The sequence below is a fragment of the Ceratocystis lukuohia genome (genome assembly GCF_044167205.1).
Source record: "Ceratocystis lukuohia strain C4212 chromosome Unknown Supercontig1_pilon, whole genome shotgun sequence".
Classification (NCBI taxonomy): domain Eukaryota; kingdom Fungi; phylum Ascomycota; class Sordariomycetes; order Microascales; family Ceratocystidaceae; genus Ceratocystis; species Ceratocystis lukuohia.
In genome coordinates this window covers 832,366-853,815 of record NW_027263520.1, presented here as the reverse complement: position 1 = coordinate 853,815, position 21,450 = coordinate 832,366, and the positions used below count along the sequence as shown (strand labels likewise).

Below are 21,450 nucleotides of genomic sequence, written 5' to 3'. Positions count from 1 at the left end.
TACCTTAGACCAAGCCTGAATAACAACATGCTGCTGATTGGCCAAGGGTGAAACGCCCATTGTTTCTGAATAGCCCGTTACATTTCTGTTGGTTATTGGCTACACTACAGTGGCTCATGCAGGGTGAGCGGCTTAAAAAATTAAAAGGTGTATATGAAATTATGTACATTGAAACTGAACAAAGGAGTAAAGCTAAAGAAGAGAAGTTGTAGCGAGCGAAGAGACCAGAATATCGGCCAAGAAGACGAGAGCCACCCAACGCCTACCCCAAAAGGAGCCCAGATAATAAACGCCACGTACGGACGGACCTGAAGTTGGCCATACAAATACCAAAGTAAACAAGAAAACAGCTGGGGAATCAACAAGACCTAAAAAAAAAAAAGACACAAGGAAAGATATCGTAACAGTGGAACATGACGAAGCGGGCCGAGCCTACAACCACATAACCCAGTTTGTCGATGTAGTGGATAGGATAAGCCCGTTTATGCAGACGGCATACCGAGCGACCTAGGGCTCTAGACAGTCTGCTTCCATATGGGCAAGAAAATGAATATGAGCACGCATATCGAAGCAAAGATGGAGCCGCCCAGCACGCTTTGCACAATGATCCGCTGCTGCAGTTGGCGCATGCCTTGGTCTTTAACCCTAAGCTTACGATCGAAGATCATGTGTCGACTAACGCGCTTCATCAAGCTGCTCTTGTTGGATGTTATGGAGGCGCTATCATCGAAGCGCTCCCAAGGCAAAGCCTGGCGTCGGCTAAGCATAAGCAAGAAGAAGCATGAGCCGCGCATACCAGCTAGGAGGAAACTCATGCCAAAACACCACAACGGCCACGGGGCGAAGGCCTCGAACATGCTATGGGCCCCCCTGTGAGGGGTAAAGGCACGCATGAAAAGGACGAGAAACGCGAGGGCCGTCAGCACAACGCCAAGCAGAATAGACGAGCACAGGGTCTCGAGCGTGCCGTTTCCCATGCCCTTGCGGATGAAGTTGCGGTGCGAGCAGTTACGCAGCAGCATGTAGACGTGGTCGGCGATGCCGGCAAGATGGACAGGGTCGGTGCTGTGTTGCAAGGAAGCGAGAGCGCGGTCACGCATGGCAGGCGGGATGTTAAGCTCCTTGTCCGCGCCGGGCAACAGGAACAGGTTGATGACAGCATTGAGCTCGGCTCGCGCACCGCGAGTCGAAGGGTTGATGATGTTGAGCGTGTTCTTGTTGCCAGACTGGCCCTCGGTCTTTTCATTCTGAGGCATGATCCCACGCACGGCATCCTTGAGACGGTCGGCGAAGGACGGCGTGCAGGATCCAGGTCCACACATAGCCTGGCGACCAATTAGGTCGGCAATTTGTTCGCGAGTAACGTTGGCTGTGTGAGGCAGAATGGTGTTAGGTCATGTACAAACGAGTCAACACTAGCGTGGCGCCAGGTGAGGGTGAGGGTTAACTTACCAACTTCAGCATCAACAGTGTAGGCAGCGTCGGTCTCTTCATCTTCAGGGCAGATGGTTCCGTCTGACTCGCTGGGAGACATGCCCATGCCTTCACCGAGCTCATGTAAACTGATATCGGAGGGAGCAATAGACGCCTTCATGGAAGAAGGCCTGCTTCTGGAATGCTTGGACTCATAGTTTTTGTACCTGAACAGTTGATTTTGCGTGTCAGATGGCCCTGTGGCGTGGCAAGGGAAGCTAGCCGGCAGGCGGCAAGGCAAGCACTGAGGGCTAGATAGGCTGTGCGACTTACCAGATGTAAAACTCCAAATTCTCAGGCGAGTGCTCGACATACTTGAGATACATGTAAAAGTCGTACAGTGACATAGGGCTGCATGTCTTGTTGTCCAGCACTCGCTCGAGCCTCAGATTTGGCGGCACGGTGTTCTTGGACCGCATGTCGGGGCTTGGCGATCTTTCCCCTTCGCCGATGGCCTTGGAGTAGAGGCGGATGTCTTTGTAGTCTGGTCGCTGGTACCAGGACATCCAGTCGGGGAGGCGAACGAAAAACATGGCGAAGATTGTGCGTAGTCTCGGCGAGAGGATTAGTTGGCGGACTTGGTTTGGTGAAGCGAGGTGAGGTAAGAATAAGGTGTGAAGACGGATGGACTCGATAGCAAACAGTGATGTATGGTAGAACCCGTTCGACTTGGCCTTTATTAGACGGTACGTACGGTACAGATTTCTGAGCCAACGCAAACTTGCCAGGTTGGGTTTCCATAAACGCCAGGAGAACTGGACTCGGCTAGCTTTAATATATGCCCAGCTTCTTTGGGGCTTATGGGCGTGCAACTTAATTTTCACCAAGGTACTTTGTTATTTACTTGCTAGTCCCCTTGGCCAGAGTTCTTTTTTGCCAGGGCTCGAATCTTTTGCCTCTTGCAGCTATCACAAAAGTGATCGACGCTCTTTTGTTCTTAGTTTTCGTGCCTTGTTAATATTTAGCCGTCCACAGCCAGTACTAAATGCATAGTTGGTTAGTACAGTGTGCTATACAATACAACGCAACACAATACACTGCAGTACAATACAAAGCCATACATAGTACTTGTCGAGCCATCCCTTGTTCCATCTCTCTCCCTACTGTTGGCTCTTATGATGTCCCTTGCATTTAGACTCATGTTTCTGGTCCTTCTGACCCTATCCCTTTGTGTCTCCGTCTTCACCCATACCATACTCTTTTGTTCTAGGCTGTTCTGGGGGGGGGGGGAGAGGGAGCTCTCGTATCCTCATGTTAAAGTGGCAAACTTGTAGGACAAGATGCAAAGACATAACGTGTATACAAGTAGACAGCTACATAGAGAGAGAGAGAGGCCCCCCCCCCCTTCTCTCAAAAACAGACAGGTCCTTTGTCTCGATTAGCTGAGAGCAAGCAGGGGCTTTTTTTTTGCAGGGCAGATTGCAGCTCAAAAAGGTAGCATATGGTCCCAATGAGTACAGGATCGTCGTACAGTCCTGGACCATGATCTATTGTGCGTGCGTATTGGACACTGGGGAGGATGAGCCTATGCAGCGATACCAAATGCAGTGCAACGTAATGTGATGTAGGATAAAGAGATATGGCCCTGAGCTGAACAGTAAGCACTTATCTTACTTGGCTTAAGAGAGATGGAGGGGGAGGAGGCGACCGTCGGTGTTGATAGGGAAGGTATAGCAGTGGTGTGAAATAAATTAAATCAAATTAGACCAGAGTCAGAATCGTCGTCACTCGCGCCTATTTCAACAATCCCAACCAACCTCATCGCCAGTCCCCAAAAGTAAGATCGCCACTCTCATCCCTCGTGCATAAGCCCTGAAAATTGCAGAAAAGAGCTCGAAAGAAAGGCACGAGGAAAGACAAAGCATCCCCCTTCCCAAATCTTCACATGCCCAACTACTTGACGTCGAGATCTACACTTTGCACATGCAACGCCACAATGGAAAAGAAAAGAAAGATAAACACCTGGCTACCGCAAACCCCCTGCAAAGTAAAGGAGAAGCTCAGAGTCTAGAGGGAGAGAGGAAAAAAAAAAAACCCCCCCCCCCAAGGAGTGTCTTCCTCCACTCTGCTCATGCTTGGGTGCTTGGCTCCAGCCCCTGGCCAAGAGCCTTTTTTCTGTCCAACTCTCCCTCGTGCTCTCGTGCTCTCATGCTCGCCCTCTCGCCTTTACCTCCTAGCCCTTGGTCTCTGTCGAAAAATAGAATGGGCAATTAATTCCCTTTCAGCCACGCATCTTGTTCTACCCCCGTCCCTTCCTTTCTTCACGTGCTGTTGATATGTCTTCAACGTGGTGGTTTGGTTGATAATTGCGTGTGGCTTGCTTCTTTACTGTGCCGGCATGCAAGAGCCATACAAACGGCTAGCTCGACAGGTAGGTAGACAGATGGTGCATCTAAGCGATGTCTCCGTACCATGAACAGCCTGCCAACTTCTAGTATGTGCCGTTGACTAGCGTTGCCTACACCCCCATATACACAGTGTATCTAGCAGCATGTGCAGACAACCTCTGCAATCGCACTCATTGTTTGCACTAACAATGATTCGCTATGACATAATCTTGCCCTAGTGCTTGTCTCACTCAGACTTCTGTGACAAGCACACTTGGAACCTGGATACCCGTCTTACTCTACTATCTTTCTTTTGCCTCCCTACAAGTGTCATACTGATCGACAACTGACATGCCCGTTTGGGGAGTCCAAAGTCCCTGGGTCTTGCTGGCTTCGAGCGGCAAAAGAAAATACATGGACAAAGTCCGTAAAATATCTCTGGAAGGGCGCCTGCGCTGTTCCTGATTAAAAGCGCTTCAAAGCAGCCATTGCATCCTGGCATCCTGTCCTTGTTTCCGAAAACCCCATGTCTCTGTCTCTGTCTTTGTTCCTGTCTCTGGGCTAGCTTGTGACAGAGAGAACGCTGCCGCTGCAAACTCCGCATTTCATTACAGCTTACACAACATGCCAAGTTATGGCATAACTATGAGATCAGATACGGTACTTCCGTACTCGATTCTAACAGCCTTGAAATAGAAGGACGACTATCACCGCCATTATCCCAATACTACTACTGTTGCTACTAATAAGCGTGCTTTTATATTGATATATGTACGACAGTGGCCTTTGATCAACAAGCTGCCAACCAGAAAAGAAAAAAAACAAGCGACATAGCTAAAACACTCGAAGCCATCTCTCTCTCTTTCTCTCTCTCTCTCTCTCTTTCTCTTTCTCCATCCCCTTCTCGCCACTAGGAGCACATGGGGCAGACATGGGTCAGGGACATGGGTCAACGGGTCAGGCACCACTCGAACCCTTGACATGAGAGGGAACCGCTCAGGAGGGGGGAGCTAAGCAGGGGATGCCAAGCAGAATAACAAGCAAGCCCTTCGTTCAGTTGGGGTCCTTTGGACATTGCAACTCTACAGCCAGCCTGTAATTAGAAGATCATAAGCGGTTGACTTCCTAGCTGCAATCAAACCTTGACATGATGGGGGGAGGGGGGAGAACTGAGCTGAACAAGCACCGGATCCAAGATCTTTAGGTGTCTTCAAGGCTGTGCTTGTGAGCACTTTATTCGCCGTTTTTTCTGGTTTATTCCCACCTGTCCTATGCTTCTCCCTCACCGCCTATGGCTTCTTGGCAGTCATCGAATCTAGATCGACCGAGGGGAAAAAAAACTCGCAGTACATACACACATCTGCTATTCATGGTGAACGTTAATGGGGATGTGCACCAGGCGTCAAGGGGGGGGGGCATACTCAACACATGTGGAAATAATGTGGTTTACGTCTCGACCGGAAGGCAATCGGCCAGAAGGCAGAAGGATCGAGTGCTGGTAGAGAAAAAAAAAAAAAAAAGAAGATGTCTATTGAAACATAATGCCGAGAGAATATCGGCGTCGCTTCGGCCAAGTTAACCCTACCGTGTGTATAGACCCTAAGGTGTTGAATCGTCTCTAACACGGATGGCTCCCCCGTTTTGTTCCTGTTGTTTTTCTTTTTTTTTTTTATTGTTCTCTGTCCATACGTCTCACCTCATTTCTCCTGTTACTGCCTTTCCAGCGTTATCCATGTCCCGTTGCTGTATAGCTTTCGGCTCTCTTGACTCCCCCTGCAGAAGCTTCTGTGTCATGACTGTGGGAGTATGGAAGGAGGGTCTTCCTCCTCCCTTGAGGCTTGCTTCTTGAAATGCAAGGAACAGCATTGTTTCACAGAGGGGGACTTTGGCTATTGCTGCCGCATGTCTCTAGTAAGCGTAAGCTATTGTAACGTGCTGTGCTGCATCCGGCCCCAGAGACCCAAGTTATTGGCACTGCCAGGCATTGTGATATGAATAAATAGCAGTGTTGTTCATGAGAGTGGATATGTGCAGTTGCGGATTATAAACTATCTTGACTATCATAGAGCCAAAGAAACAGCAGTACTAAAGCGTAAAGCTGACAAAGATATGAACAAGAGAACCCCTAACCAGCCACTGTCGTCAAGCAGCTGCCTCCCCTCCATCTCACCGACTTCCCACTGTTGGGACCATGTCGACCAGCTATAACTGATGATAACCCCACTCCTGATCATCAATCCGCTGGCTCATTGGGTCTTGGGCCCCCAAGTGTTCAGCAAAATTCTAGCATTTTCTCAAGTGCCTCCTTCTCGCTTGGTGTCACGCTGAGACCATAGTAACTTTTGACTGTGATCCAGCTCTTTGCATAACTGCAGTAGGCCGACGTCAAAGGCGGCTTCCACTTGTCTGGTGACGAATCACCCTTGTCGTTGTTTACCATTCCAGTCACAGCCCATAGCTGCGGGCGGGTCAAGTCGTTGGCAAAGGCCTCACGCATGGATTCAGTCCATTCCCAGGCACCCGAAACCCAGGCGTTCTTGAGAGGGACCAGGTGGTCAATCTGTATACTTCTTGGGTCGTCCCAAGTCCTGCCATCGTAGGGAGAGGTCCACAAGCCCGAGATAGGCCGGCATTCCTCGTCGTAGACAACTTGCTGGCCATCGCGTTTGAGGACAACCTCCCTGCGCAATGAGAACAGGCTTTTAGTAAAGGTACATTCAACTAAGTTATGGACGTCCAGCGGGACTAATCTTGCGTCTTATCTCACTACTGTTCTGCTTTTATGGAAAGAAATGAAATAAAAAACATACCGGGTGTTGCAGGTGCCCGAAATATCAATCCAGTGGTTGAATTTGCTGCGTTTATATTTATCGACCGCTCTCATGGCCTTGACAGCCAGATTGCTTAATTGAGATCTAGCAACAGAGATACTTGGGATGCCCCCCTAAGCTATGCGTCAGCCAAAGAAAGGGCTGTCCATGATCAAAGCGGTACGTCACTTACCACTGCTGGAACAGGAGCAGGTTCTGGTATGGGCGCTGAGGCAACTATGTTGGCCAGAAGTAGAAGAGAGAAGAAAGGGAAGAGTCTCATGGCGAAGGTTACTCGGGAGCGTATTCGGAAAAGCCTGGAGTTGATAGCTAGAACGCAAAGAAATGGAGTATGTTCGTGATGTACGGGTTTTGAGAGACTTCGGATGATAGAGGCATTAGCTGGAACTTTTATATCTTTGCCCAGAGCTGGGAAACGAAGCCAACAGGGGCAGCAAAACTCCCCGGATGTAAAAGAAAGTGCTGCAGAGTAATCCTGCGTCATATGATAGCAGAAGATAGTAGTATCGAGGTCTCGCAAAAGGCAGCTGGACCGCCAGCACTCGGTCGGACCCTGATGTCAACTCTGCGAGAAGGACTTTAGCTTGCTCCTATGCATCCTTTTCCCAATTCTGTCAGTTTTATCTTTCTCTTCCGGTGGTGCTTTTGTTGACTGCTCCTCCTTCCCTTCCTTTCTCCCTCGACTACCCATCTCTAGCCATCGTTCATGTCACATTGATATCACGTCAGAGATGGCAAATCAAGATTAAGCACGAATTTCCGGTCCGACACGGAAAGACTTGCAGAGCCAGGGCTTGAGCCCCCTTCCCGCTCGTTGTCTTGTCTTGTTTTATCATATATTGAGCTCAGTGTCGATTCATGCCCGGTAAATAGATTTTCTAGACTGCCTCGGCAGTCCATAGAGCAGACGGAGAGGCCCAGGGAGAGAGAAGGATAGAGAGGAAGTTAAATGAAACGGCTTTCCTACTCTCATTTTATCTCTATACCACGGATAGCACATGTAGGCCAAAGTTGTATTTTGTATTTCATGAATGACTGCTTATCCCAGTTACACCAAGTCTGTCACCCAAAATCAATTGCCTCCCAGCAAACATGACCATGGGACTGTTAACGTACCATCGCGGTTGCCCCAAGCGTCACAGGTGCTTTTGCTATCAGGCGTAACTGCAGTCTTGGCATGCTGGTTATCGGACGCTCTGGCCACTGAGCAGACAAACCACACATCCGTTCGTACTCTAGCACACCTCTTTGCCCTTTGGCGCTCTTCGTCCAGCCAATGAAACGTATCGTATGCTCTTCCGTCTTGTTCCTAACCCTGCCATTCAAGCTCTGTCGTCATTTAGGCCTTGCCAGTCGTCGACTGTTTGTTGAATGGCTAGCTAGGTCCCCCCCTACTACAATGTGTCGAGTGGGGGTTAATCCGACTTATGGCGGGTGGATGTATGCATATTTCAAGTGAGATGGCAACATCAGCAGCAGCAGCAGCAGCAGCCGCAATAGGATGTACTACTCAACGTTTCATTGCCTTACTATCTTTTAGTCACGTCTCGCCTTCGCTTCCTTTGTTGCCATAGAACAAGTGAGTTGGGAGGCGATAAGGGCTAGAAAAGGAGACTGTTGCTTACACACAGAAGATATGGGTGGCAGTTTTATTTTCGAGATGTTACTGGCTTTTTAGCCGGTGCTTGCTAACAGGATATAGCATAATTTACCCCGGACGAATAAGAGGATGTGTGGAAGGCTCTTGATAGTTTGAGTGCAGAAGTGGAAACTGACTAGATTGCTATTTTGGATGTTTTTTTTAGAATAATTACGTGCCAGAGAAGAGGAAATACGCGAGCTCCTGTAGAGCCAGAGGGGCTTTGACGAACTCATCGGGCCCGGGGGTACGTACGGTAAGTCCGGCCGCTATCTAGTGAATGATAAACAGGCTCTCTGTATTGCGCCTTTCTTACAGAGCTTCAAGACTAAAAGCCTGGAATCCGAGTATCTGTTTCTTCGATTTGGCTGGATTGCGGGCGAGTAAAATCCGGATGCCGAGGTATCCCAGTGACAGCAATACGGGTACCTAGGCGCCAGACAGCTAATCTTCAGAGTCAATGCGCAATCTATGGAACAAGGAAATAGCAGCTCTCGATATTTCCGAGCTATTGTCACTTCACGTCTTTTCGAGACGGCCGGCCTCTGGTTGCCCTCATTCACTATAGATACCCTGAAATAACAAAGTTACGAGTGGCCCATGCGGCTCATGTGCTGCTGGCTAGGACAGTTGATATTAGCGACCTAGATGACAGGAACTATGTATAGACAAGCACAGGGCCATCTCATTTCAGCAAACAACGGGAAAAACAAAGCATTGGTATCCCATAATAACTGTCATTGGACGCAGCTATCGCTGTAGGCGGTCTCAATTAACACACAAGACATGAGCCAGCAGTAAATTAGGTTCCCAATGCCTCCATCATAGCCCCGATTTTGAGAGATTGCCATGCGCTAGTTGGCCTCGCTTTTTGTTTTTCCCATTTAAGGCTTGCCTGTCAATCTTTTAAGAGATTACCCGCCCCGCATTGTTGATTGAGCTCACACTTGCACTGTTCAACGGCAATAAACGTGTTTACTGCACTGTTTTAGGGCATATAATGGCGCAGATAGCCATGGGGAATACTCATGAGACTGTTCTCTAGCACATGACTGACAAGCAATAGCTTGAGCCTAGAGTGATTTGCCTTGTCTTGAGACCTGATAGGTAAGCGATATTAACAAAGAGAAGGGCGGTATGCCCTGAGGACTCGAGACTTGAAAGCTTTGCCTTGCTTCTAGAATTGTATAATTTTTATTCTTTTTATTTTTAGCACATCAGTGTATATTTTTAGAAACAAACCCGATAGTATTACTTATACTATGATGTAAGTGTGCTAATTAGGGTTGTATTGTTAATAAGGGTTAAACTAACGGTATCGTTTGGGTGAAGATAGCAAAGGTTTCGCTCTGCGCACCCCTCCCCCCTCCTTGCGCTAGTGCTCTGCCTTGGCGAATAAGACTTACATCATGATACTAAAGCTGAGCCGTAGCGGTCACCGAAACCTAATTATTCTCTGTTACTTTATCGGATATTTAGGGCTCACGATGTTATATCTGTATCTTCGTGCAACCTGTCACCACAAAAACAGAAACCTAGCAGCCAGTAGATCTGAGTAGATTTGCTGTGTGGCAGTCGCTTGCTTGGTGACCCAAGCGTGCGGCTCGGTGGCTTCGTGTTGAGACGACGGTAGATGTGGCGGTGGCTGGCTAGTTTGCTACGTGCATCAAGCAAGTGACGGAGTACATGCAGCGCGTAAAAACGCAGGAAGTAGTAATTCTCCCTTTGCCACATGGTGTCACAGGATGCAAGACATTGAAGACATCCAAGACTGCAGTTGCGGTAGCAGAATCACCATTCGCTTCATGCATGCCCTAGTAGTGGATCAGAGTAGGTGCTGTCTGACTTTTTGTCTGTAACAGGAGACGAAGAGAAGATCTCTCGTCGCTTCCAACAGCCCCCACTGAGCCCCGGATGAGCCTTTAAAGAGTAGCGTCCTATATTGTATACGGACATTCATGTTAGAGCCCCTGATGTGCTACCTGATTCATGGGCTTGGCTATGAAAATAATGCCTTGGATTCTGTAGACAAATAGGAGAGCTGGGGGCACAAAGCCGCAGCATACATTGGGGGCACAGGGCTAACTAGAGAAGAGAGGATACTAGGACTAAGGTGTAGCATTTCTGTTTCTGACAAGAAAGAAGAAAAAAAACAAACAAACAAGGAAAATACACCTGATGGAGGCCCAGGAGCTTTTCTTCCTGTAACCCAAAAAGCAGCTGTTTATTTATTCTTGACTGTGCCTTTCCCAAACATCTATAGGAGCCTGGATACAACCAGAGGCTTTGTCCAGCTGTGCTAGAGAGATCCCCGGGTTAAACAGCTAGACTTGTCAAATCGTCCTAGACTACGGCCGATGGCGGTATAAATTTAGGAAAAATGGCACGCCCCATTGACAAGATCCTACTGCGTCCAATGGCCACAAGCTGTCCCTCTTTTCTTCTTTGCTCCTGGTTTGCCTCCATCCGAGATCCACGGACGATCCACGGACAAAGACACATGAGAGGCACTCTTGGGGGAACCAAAAAAAAAGGAAAAAAAAAAAAAGAAAAAAGGCGGCTACTCGGAGATCGAGGAAGGGAAGTATCACGGCACACAGAGCATCCCCCTCGCAGACCAAAGGCTGGCTTGCGCTGCTTAGTGCACTAATATTCGCGTCTGTCTCTATTTGCTTATTCGTCTATTTATCCGCGCATAAATATAGGGCGCCGCCTACATGCGCGCCCCCATTTCTTTTATGCGCCCCCCTCCTTAGTGTTTTTTGAATTACCTAAGCAAGATTTTGACCCCCTTACCACCGATGCAGATGCAGCAGATGGAGCAAGCAGATACACCACACCAAATAGACCAGATACATTAGGTACATCAGCTGGAGATGGAGGCAGGCAGATACTTTAGCAGACACTTTAAATTCTGTAAATGCAAAGAATACAGCAGATGATGTAGCAAACAATTTAGAATTAGAGCCATAGAAGCGCCTAACTTTCAAAACACCTACTCAGCTGGTCACAAGTACAAAGTGTGAGCTCGTCTAGATTTGAGAAAATTGAGCCTATGAAAAGGAAAGCTTCAAAATGTATCAAGTCTCATCAGATTAGCCATATAATGACTTCAAAGGTATGCCCTCTTAAATATTCAGAGCTATTAAATGTACAATTTTCAGTGCATTGTTTGTCTCCATTTGTTGCTACTGGTATATATCTTGAGTCTTCTTGCTGGCCTACAGCAAAATCTTGCTTAGGTAATTCAAAAAATACTAGGGAGGGGGCGCATGAAAGAAATGGGGGCGCGCATGTAGGCGGCGCCATAAATATAGCTTGCCATTACTAAGACGCCCCCAAGAAAACACTAGGTAGGATGTAGGACACTCCGCCACTACACTGTTATTTATTTTTGGGGAGAGTTGAAACTAGACACAACAGGCGGTGTTTATTTTGACACTTGCATTCTCTATTTTTGTGGCTCACTTTAAGGCTGAATTCTTTTTCTTTCTTTTGAGCTTGTCTTCTGCACTTGCAGCACATGTTGACATCGCTAAACTCGGAGTGAATCTATGTAATTACGACAAGGGTTCGGAACCGTTAACTACATACTACATGCGCCAGCCAGCTCCTGCTACCATAGCAGAGACAAACTCGTAGTTTAGCACCTGCGCTTTTCTCATGCATAATTAGAAACCATAGCTATATGGACTGGCTTCTCACTAGAGGAAAGCCAGATTACAAGTGAAAAACACACGTGTAGAAACGGCCACCATAACAATACGCCTTGGTACACATGCAGCTTCTGCGCAGCTTCTTGTCTTATACGGGTCAGGAGAGAGAGGCCGTTAGTGGTATGGAGCCAAAAAAAGGTAAGACGGGTTGGCAATTGGAGCGAAAGAGAAAACAAGAGGGAAAACAGTACCAGGGGTATGTACCTCGCCGCCATCTTTTACATCATGGAAACCTGGTCTGGGCATGTCTCTACAGAAAAGTTTACCAAGGCTTTTTTCTTTTTTTTTTTTTCCTTGGCTTTGCGTCCAGCTGTGTTATATCCCATAGTTTTAGCTTTTATGCTCGGCTTTGGTTCAGGCATGAGACCATAGAAGCGGGAAAGGTATAAGTAATGGGCTAGCCCCAACGGTGTTGGTGAATACGAAATACACTTGTCTCTACCTTCTCTACAACCAACCAAGCCTCTCTGCTCTGCTCTACTCTACAGTCTTTTATTTTTCTTGATTACTTTTTTATTGGCCTTGCTTGTGCCTTCTTGTTTATATTCGTCCGCGGCAAACAGTTCTTCCAAGGCTTTTGTCTATTCTCCTCTCGCTATCCCTATAATCACCAAACTCTTATCAGACCGTCGTTAGCTTTGCCGATTTAAACCGGACATCTCAACATACCACGATCATTCATTCCGCGTCCTGGTTCTTGTGCCTCTTCCCGCTCTTTTTTCATTTTGTTTAGCCCTTCTTTTCCTTTTTGATCCATCGACTACCCTGCCGCCAAAATGCATTACAACAATATCGCTCTCGCCGTTGCAACTCTTTCTAGCACCGTGGCTGCACAGACAGTTTCGAAGTGTGACCCCACACGTGGTGACAGTATGTGGCTCTTCCTCCATGCCCCGTTGGCGGTGTCATTTCGGCTCTGCAGAGTTTCTCCAAGTCCAATTCAGATACTAACCCAATGTCCCGTTAATAGTATGCCCTCCTAACCCTGCTTTTGGCAAGTGCAGTATGCCCCATAGTTTCGACTTCACTACTGTGAAATCTGCTTGGTATGAAGACGAGACTTTTAACAGCTGGTGGCTGCCTGATGATGGTGTTGCCTTCAACAAGAAATTGCTGAGCATCGATAAGGAAAAGGGTGCCCAGCTCTCGATCATGGAGAAGGAGCAGGCCCCGCTCATCAAGACCAAGCGCTACATCTTCTACGGCCGTATTGATGTCACTCTCCAGACTGCTCCGGGCCAGGGAGTTGTCACCTCGGTTGTTCTGGAGGGTGATACCCGTGACGAGATTGACTGGGAGTGGATTGGTGGCGAGCCTACCAACGTGCAGAGCAACTTCTTCAGTAAGGGTGTCAATGAATACACTCAGGGCAAGACCCATGGAGTTAACTTTGTTACTACTGAGGGTATGCACACCTACAGTATTGACTGGACGCCTGAGAAGATCGACTTCCTTGTTGACGGCTCTGTAATCCGCACCACTGATCCTAGCCAGGCCGACAACGGCAGGAAGTGGCCCCAGAACCCCGCTCAGCTAAAGCTGGGTACCTGGATTGGCGGCAAGGATACTATGCCTGAAGGCACTGTTACGTGGGCGGGTGGATTGGCTGATCTCAGCAAGCTCCCCTTCATTGGTTACTACCAGAAAGTAACCATCACCGATTACTGTGGTAGCAATAGCTCCGCTAAGGAGTACACCTACAGCGACTCGTCTGGCACACAAGACTCCATCAAAGTTGTCGAGGGTGAGCCTGCCCCTCTGGCTGATACCAAGACTAACAAGGGCTCGGGCTACACGACCGACATTCCCAGCTTCTCCGACAACAACAAGGACAACAAGGACAAGAAGATCTCTACTACCCTGGTTTCGACCACTACTTACGGCGGAGACAAGGCCATCAGCACTGGTACTGGTGCAAGCTTCCCTGCCGGCACTGGTTCCAGCGGCTCCGGTTATGACTCTGGCTCTGGCTCTGGCTCTGGCTCTGGATCTGGCTCTGCCTCTAGCTCCGGCTCCGGCTCTGGCTCCAAGAGTACCACAACTACTTCTTCCTCGGCCTCGACTACTGCTACTTCAGTCACTGCTGGCGCTGCCTCCATGGGCATCTCCTACGCCGTTGCTGGACTTGCTCTTCTGGGCTTCCTTGTTCTGTAAATGCCTATTGCCTATAGCTTCCCAGAGGGCGGCATGAAGGGAAATATGGCGTTAGCACTGGAGATGCCAAGGCGCTAGGTTGTGGTGCAATTACAGTGTAGTGTCGTACAGGATGCTGTGCTCGCGAAGTAGTTGCCCTTTGTTTGTTTTGTTGCTTCCTTCTTTCATTTTTCTAGAATCCTGCATTATTTTATGCATTGTTAATCGTTTTTTTTTTCATCTTTGGGAGGGGGGGTATGTTATGAGCATTCGGGTATGATATCTCTTTTAACTCTGTTGATCTTGCTTTCTTTATTATTTTGGATTCTAGCTTCAGCTGTTTTAGCTACTTACTTTAAAAACTAACTTTTTTCCACTAACACTGTCCGAGGAATCAATTTAAGTAGTTCTGATCCCCCCCCAAAGCACTATTAAAGGGGGCATGTAACCTATAGAACATAAATGTACACTACCATCAACTTGGCTGCCGAGGATGAAGAAAAAAAGAAAATGGACTATCATGGGAATAGAATACGGCGAAAACGAATATAAAATAAACGAACACCAGTTCAGTGCTTGCCATAGTTTTTCGTTTGGCAGCATCTTGTGTTTTTATTCTCTCTTCATCCCTAGGGTTGACTTAGGGTCTACATGCGTTTTAGTTTATACATGGTCCCCGCACAATTGTTAAGAAAATGGACAAGAACTTTTTGAATCTCATCTAACAACTGACAAAGACTCACGCCTTGTGGCTGAGAAGACTTTTGCAAGCATATGAGCATCCTGGACTGGCAAAATGAAATCCAGAACCTCTCTTACGACAACCGAGGCTTGGTGGACGCATTTGTCAGGTACTTGCTTAAAAAAGGATCTAAACTGGAAATACAAACCACTCTCCAGTGATATCTCTATCGAGACCTGAAATATGCTAAACCTCTTGTTTTCGTGTTTTTGCCACTGTGTATTTGTCGCTTGTTAGGATAGGAATTTTAACAATTCTTACATTTGCTGTCATCCTTCTTACAGTGCACAGTGCGATCATCTCATCTGTTGTACAAGATTGTAGTAAAACTTCCATCGGACTGAAGTCAAAGTCTGTTAACTAAAGACCTTAGCGGGACGCTGTGAAACGCTACGATAGGTATGTGTTACCAAAATCTATCGTCAAGATCCGCCGTTTCCACTACTCCACCCAGACCTGATGTATGAATTCGGTAATATCGTCGATCTCATCTGGAATTTTATACCAATGCCCCTGATCCTTATAGCGTCTCCAGTCCACGGAATATCCCACCAAGCTCATTGTTTGACTGGCATCCTCCCCAAGAGATATCTTGATCTTCTCATCTATCTCTCCATGGCCGAGAAATATCGGAGTTGAAAGAGACAAGACTTGTCCACTGGGACTCTCTTGGCTGTCTAAACTTAGCAAGCCTCTCACGTAGTCAGGGACGTGGACTTCAGGGCTCCGTAGCTCCTCTTGCGTATCAGCGTGGGTACCAGTTGGGATTGTTTCAACGGTGGATTGGTTATCGGAAATGTCATTTTCCCCTCCCTCCGTCCCTCTCGCGAGTTTTTCTATCTCCTGCTGAAACGGCAGCTAACCGCTCATCCCGACAAACCCGCCGATGGGGAAATCCAGCGCGAGGAGGCATATGAGGGCCATAGCACAGCCCTGGCTCAGCCCACCAAGGATGATGTTCCGTTGCGGTATGTTTCCGCTGCTACATTCCAGTTCGATCAACTCCTTAATCTCCTGGAAGGACTCTCGGAGGCCGGGAATCTGCTTGTGATTGCGGTCTGAGGGGTCATCGAGGGATGCAACATCGAACCATTGCGTGAGCATGGCCCGGCGAAATGCGGTCGACCGGCGGCGCCTCGATGTCGGGAAGATGAACTTGGCGCCGGGAAAGCGGCTGGTCAGGCTGTGGCCGTCTGAGTCGATCCCCGTTTCGAGGAGCTCTTTGCCGAATTTCTCGCCATTAGATCCGAGGCCATGGAGGAGGATAAAACTGTGGGTATGATGTCCTGGCGCCTCTACAATGAAAGGGGGCTTCAAGTTGGTACGTTCGGCTTTTTTCTTCACGAGGGCAGACATCTGAGGTTTTGGAACAAGGATGACCTCTCTTTTAGTCGTAGATGCAGTGTTTGGCCGACGTTTTTATCAAAGATAAACGTGAATCGCAACCAAAACGAGTAGTTGGTTAGTCTCTCAAATTTGCCGCTTTTTCAGGTAATGTGGGTGCCAGCGCGTAATTCAATTGCATGAAAACATTGATTGCCTAACGAGAACAGGAACGCTTTTGTGTCACGAATGCGGCTCCATTGTGTTGAGGCAAAAAGCGGTCAACCCCCCGGCGCGTAATTCAACACTCTCTCAATGTAAGTCATCGCCCAACCTTAATCGGCTTTAGTTGGGAGAGCTGCAGCATTTAGGATCCCGCTGTGGTCACCACATTGTATATGAGGTATTGAGAATCACCGCGACCTCCTTTGAATAAGGATCCAAGACTCTTCCCACCAAATCCTCCTGCATCCACGAGCTGTCCCAAGCAGGCCGCCAGTGAGACTTGCAGTACTCCCAATACTCAGGGAAAAAGCCAGAGAACTCCCAGTCCAAGACAGCGACAACATCAGAACCGCGAACGAGAATATTCCTTGGATCAAAGTCATTGTGAGTCATCACGATTTCATGACCGCTCATAACCTCGACTTGAATCTTGCAAAGCAGCCGTGTGAAGGGATCGTTTTCGCGGTTGGTAGACCACGCCTTGACCAACGCTTTGTTGAACTCGGCTTCGTCCTTATACGGCCCCCAATCTTCACCAGTGCTTGAAAAATACTGGTCGTCGCATGCAGACCCATCCACTCCGCCGATAAAGGATCCCTTTATCTGCCGAAGTTCGACAAAATATTACCGGAGCTGCTGGATGATCTTGTTTTTCTGCTCCTCAGAAAGCCGCGGCCATGCCTTGTCAAGCTGCTCGCCGTCAATGTACTCCATGACAATGCACATATGGCCAGAGTCGGCATCTCTATAGACATTGTACACTTCAGGGACCGGGATGCTTGTGTGCTGGCGAACGAGTTTCATAGCGTTTGCCTCAGCTTCGCGCACTCCTTCTCCACCCTTGACAACTGTCTTCCCATCCGCCAAAAGGCAGGGCGAAGAAAACGGCGGTGCAAGTTTTGTTGCTTGGGCAAGTTCCTCTTTCGAGATGATTCGATCCATGTTGAGAGAGGTCTGGCATAGGACAGAAAGCGTTTGAGTTCAATAAAATTTGTCGTGATTTGAATTTTGTCGCTCTCGATGACCTATATGAAGCGGGAAACATTGCATTTACTCTGCGTGGTGGCATCATTAAGCCTAATGAGGCGTCAATGCGGACCTTGTTGTAGTGATGCGAAGTTTCAGCCACACTATGGCACTGCCACGTGATTGGCCCACATCACCCAGTTTGTATTCAATTCAGTCCTAGGAAATTATGAAGATAGACAAAATTGAAATTCTCTCATGCAAAATCACCACTATAGTTTATGAGCCCGTTTCTAGATTAACCATCCGCTTCACACAATAGCGACAGTGTACAAATTTCAACTTTCAACTCCCAACTTACACCCAACAACCATACCCAACAAGACTCTCACACCCGAGGTCAGCGTTCATCCGTCTGCAATCTCCTCATCCCGAAAATGGTTGCAGGATTTGGACGCTGTAGTCGATCCCACAGCGATCAAACAGACAATTCTGGACACTAAACTTCCGACCATCTACGAGGTTCCGTACAGCAAGTGGCGCGATGAATTCGAGGAGGCCATAGTTGTCACGAAAACGTCGGCGCTGTTCGACGACGTCAAGATGGAGAACCAGACTGCACAGCTCATTGTAGCTCGGGGGACCTGGCTCAAAGAGCTGAACCGATGTGTGCCATTGCTGTCGTTCCCGGAAGACGATACATTTCCTGAGATTCTGACCTGGATACACAAGACATTCAAGGATTCCGAAGCTGCGATTGCTGCTACTGCGTTCCTGGAAGTGACGTCTCAGAGGTTGACCAGTCTTAACGACCTAGGAAAGTTCATCACCTATCTTCGGTCTCTTATACCTTTATGTGAAATAAAGATAGAGAATTTTTCTAGTACACTAGCCTTATTTGCATACTCCCAGTTGGTTAAATTCGACAGGCCTGTGGCAGATAGTGTGCTTGAATGTAGTACGTCGAAGGACATCCTTAAGAAGATGAGCGAGCTGAAACTTAAATTGTTAGCAGAGGCAAACAAACGGTGTGGTTACTGCGGGATAAAGGGCCACTTGGAGAAAGTGTGCAGGAAGAAGAAACGGGATGCGAAGAAGGACTCTGGGAAAACAAAAGGGAACGACAAGTCAACTCCGAAGGTCAACACTTTTCAATACACTGGGGAGATTCTTATATCCTCTGGTGCAGATACGTCAGTCCTACCAAACAGAGAACACTTTTCCTCCTACTTTCCTTCAACCTCCTTCGCGCAGACGCTGTCTGGCATAAGCGTGAAATGTTTGGGCCGAGGCACCTTTGAATTCCCTGACGATCAGGGAGCTCTCGTCAAAGTTGAAAATGTTCTACACGTTCCTAATGCTCAACCCCTTCTGTCCGTTGGTCAGCTAGGACTGCTCGGATATAAGTGGAATTACCTTCCCGATCGCAACTGTTTTCTGGATAACTACCGAGGTTCCACCCTATCAACGGTTTCGAGGGCATTCATGACATGGTATGACGTACTTCCCAAGGTTTCAGCCTTGAAGGCCACGACAGTATCTACATCTAGATCTAGTTGAAGGTCAGAATTCTCTGCCACCCGCAACATCCTCGACTGGCTTTCCACCACAGCACAGGTTCAACGCCTAGACGCAGCCCACCTCCTCTCAGGAGAGTCATTCCTGGAGATGATGCACACCAAGTATCATGACCCAACGGCAGCAAGCAGGGCCCGCAATGCTTTGTACGAACTCCGCCAAGGGAGCAAGTCCTTTGATGCTCACATTCAGCGGTTCGAAGAGCTCATGTACCTCTCGGGTTGTGATGGGTACACTGACTTCCAGAAGATCGAACTTTTGAAATATTCTCTCTCGCCAAAGATCATAGACGTCCTATATTACCACTTCGCAGTTCTGCCAGAAAAATACGATGCATGGGTGCTACGGGTCCTAGAGCTTTGGCAACAGATGCAGGCAGTCGACCACCACAGAGCCCGCCATACCTCCTTGGAAGATGAGTCGCTTGGCCCACGGGCTGGGACCACGGGAAAAGAGCACCCGCTATAGACAGTCGCCTACAGAGGAAAGAGACACTGCCAGCAGAGCTGCCAACACAATATGAGAACTTGGAGGTTGGAGGGTCCTTAGAAGTAGACATAGTAGTTAATGGATTTCATCCAACCACCGCTTTAGTAGACTCGGGAAACACCACCTCTATCATCATATCTGATCATTTGTGTAAACATCGAGAATAGAAGCCAGTGAGGCAGGGCAGGAATACTGTGGGACTGGTAGAAGTAGTTCTCCCGACACACCATCACAGCCATCTAGTTAGACTCCTTTGATGTCCCCCATCGAACAATAAAGATTCTATACGTCTGTTAGCACTCATGTCTAGGGCAAAGTCTCAGCCACACTGTGGCACTTCCGCGTGACTGGCCCACATCACTCGGTTTATATTCAGTCCTGGGAAATTATGCAGATGGACTAAATTGAAATTCTCTCATGCCAAATCACCATAATATAACCCTATGGGCTAGGGTTAATAGCTCTAAACCTAACTTCTGAGTTGGGCAACTTAGACCACTAACCAACCAATATACAGTTACAGAGACAGAGAGAGAGATAGATGCTGGTCAGACCAGGCTCTTGGTCTATAAAATACTACCCATCTCTCCTGCTGCTATGTCCAACAAAGAACAAAGCGCCGCTCTTTCCATCTTTTGTAAGTAACAAAGTAGATGTCCCTTGGTTTCCCTTGCCTCCCGCCTCGTCAGGCGGACGGCTATTTTTTTAAATCATACTTATTTGGGAATAGGACAGCAAGGGTGATGTGAGTTAACGCATAGCGTAGGACTGGTTCGGGAAGAACTATGGCTTCTGATTTGTTCGAATATGTTAGGCTGCTGTGTTGCTGTTCCCCTTATTGAGCCTGATACTACCCCATTTCGTGATTTGGGCTCTACACTTGTCATTGTTTCTGAGGCGGTTGTTTACCCTTTCCACTGCTGTGAAGTGCACTTTAGTTATGATTATCTGTCTCAATATTTTATGCTTTGTCTTTCCTCATATTACAGGTCATATGTCTCGGATGACTACTCGCCGTTTTGCATTATACCACATCACTGGACACTTGTCTCCGCCCTGCTTAGCTATCTACCCAACTGTCGCCCTACTATGGCGGCCTTGGCACTTTTCTTCCATGCAATAATGTACGCTAATTTCTTAGTCACGACGTCTACCCTCGTTCTACAAAGAGCGCTGTACGCTTTCTTGGCTGCTAATAAGTTAGTCCTGGATTCGGTACTCTCTGAGCTGGAAAGGCGATGGCCCCCAGAGCTCCGTAAGAAAGAGGCCGGGAACGCCCGGGTCAATCAATGACAGCCCAACTATTGAGACGTCATTCAAATGCAAACACGTCAGCATTGACGTTTGAACGCAGTCTTATGTGTCTTTCTAGGGAAAAGAATGTAACTATAATGTATAAGACAAAGGGTATGAGACCGTCAGCAGAATTGAATATTCACTATAGTGCCTTATTTTCATGGGTCTAACTGAAAATGTTGGTCATAGTAGGGCTTCAGCTTAAGTCACAAGTCAACGTACATCTCTGCGTCACAAACCGCCAACTCATTCCCCGCAAGCTTGCATAAGTTTTGTCACTATCGTCAGGGGCATTGCTAACACGAAAAGCAAACCCAGCACAACATCAGTGTTAGGCATGGCAATCTCAACTATGGCTTTGGCTCATATCTACACCTGATTATTAATTAGGCTTCAAGCTGGACTAGGCCTCAGACATGAGCCTGCATTGACGTAGCGAGCGGCATGGTGGACAACAAGCAATGAGAAGCTTTGGTGTGTGATGAGACACAAGATCTAGAGGAGAGATGTATGTGGCCGTTGAGGCGCGCCCATCACTATCGGGTAAACTTGGCCCATGCATTGCATGGAAAAAACCAAGGAAATGATGAGGTGGCTTCTGAGTGGTATACCAAGTCTGTCCGGGACGCAAGGACCGCCGGTTCATGTCTGTTCAGCGTCAGTCTAGAACCATGGGTTGCTGGGGCGTATCCAGCCTGGAACCGATGTGTTG

At 48.0% G+C, this 21,450-nt stretch overlaps 4 protein-coding genes across 4 annotated transcripts; 2 read left to right on the top strand and 2 right to left on the bottom strand.

Moving 5' to 3' along the window:
- Positions 1–515: 515 nt before the first annotated feature.
- On the bottom strand, positions 516–2,006 carry HOO65_010217 (regulator of g protein; the record flags this gene model as incomplete). Its single annotated transcript, XM_071005793.1, has 3 exons — positions 516–1,369; positions 1,453–1,640; positions 1,747–2,006. The coding sequence occupies 3 exons, from the start codon at positions 2,004–2,006 to the stop codon at positions 516–518; spliced, it is 1,302 nt and encodes a 433-aa protein (XP_070862039.1).
- Positions 2,007–6,072: 4,066 nt separating this feature from the next.
- Positions 6,073–6,893, bottom strand: HOO65_010216 (uncharacterized protein; the record flags this gene model as incomplete). The annotated part of the gene is made up of 3 exons (XM_071006110.1): positions 6,073–6,499; positions 6,611–6,744; positions 6,804–6,893. The coding sequence occupies 3 exons, from the start codon at positions 6,891–6,893 to the stop codon at positions 6,073–6,075; spliced, it is 651 nt and encodes a 216-aa protein (XP_070862038.1).
- Positions 6,894–12,762: 5,869 nt separating this feature from the next.
- HOO65_010215 (Glycosyl hydrolase family 16) lies at positions 12,763–14,140 on the top strand (the record flags this gene model as incomplete). Its single annotated transcript, XM_071005841.1, has 2 exons — positions 12,763–12,856; positions 12,957–14,140. The coding sequence occupies 2 exons, from the start codon at positions 12,763–12,765 to the stop codon at positions 14,138–14,140; spliced, it is 1,278 nt and encodes a 425-aa protein (XP_070862037.1).
- A 3,401-nt stretch (positions 14,141–17,541) lies between these two features.
- HOO65_010214 (putative eka-like protein) lies at positions 17,542–19,421 on the top strand (the record flags this gene model as incomplete). The annotated part of the gene is made up of 5 exons (XM_071005634.1): positions 17,542–17,554; positions 17,704–18,196; positions 18,260–18,333; positions 18,391–18,868; positions 18,938–19,421. 5 exons carry the CDS (start codon positions 17,542–17,544, stop codon positions 19,419–19,421), a joined length of 1,542 nt encoding a protein of 513 aa, XP_070862036.1.
- Positions 19,422–21,450: the final 2,029 nt, after the last annotated feature.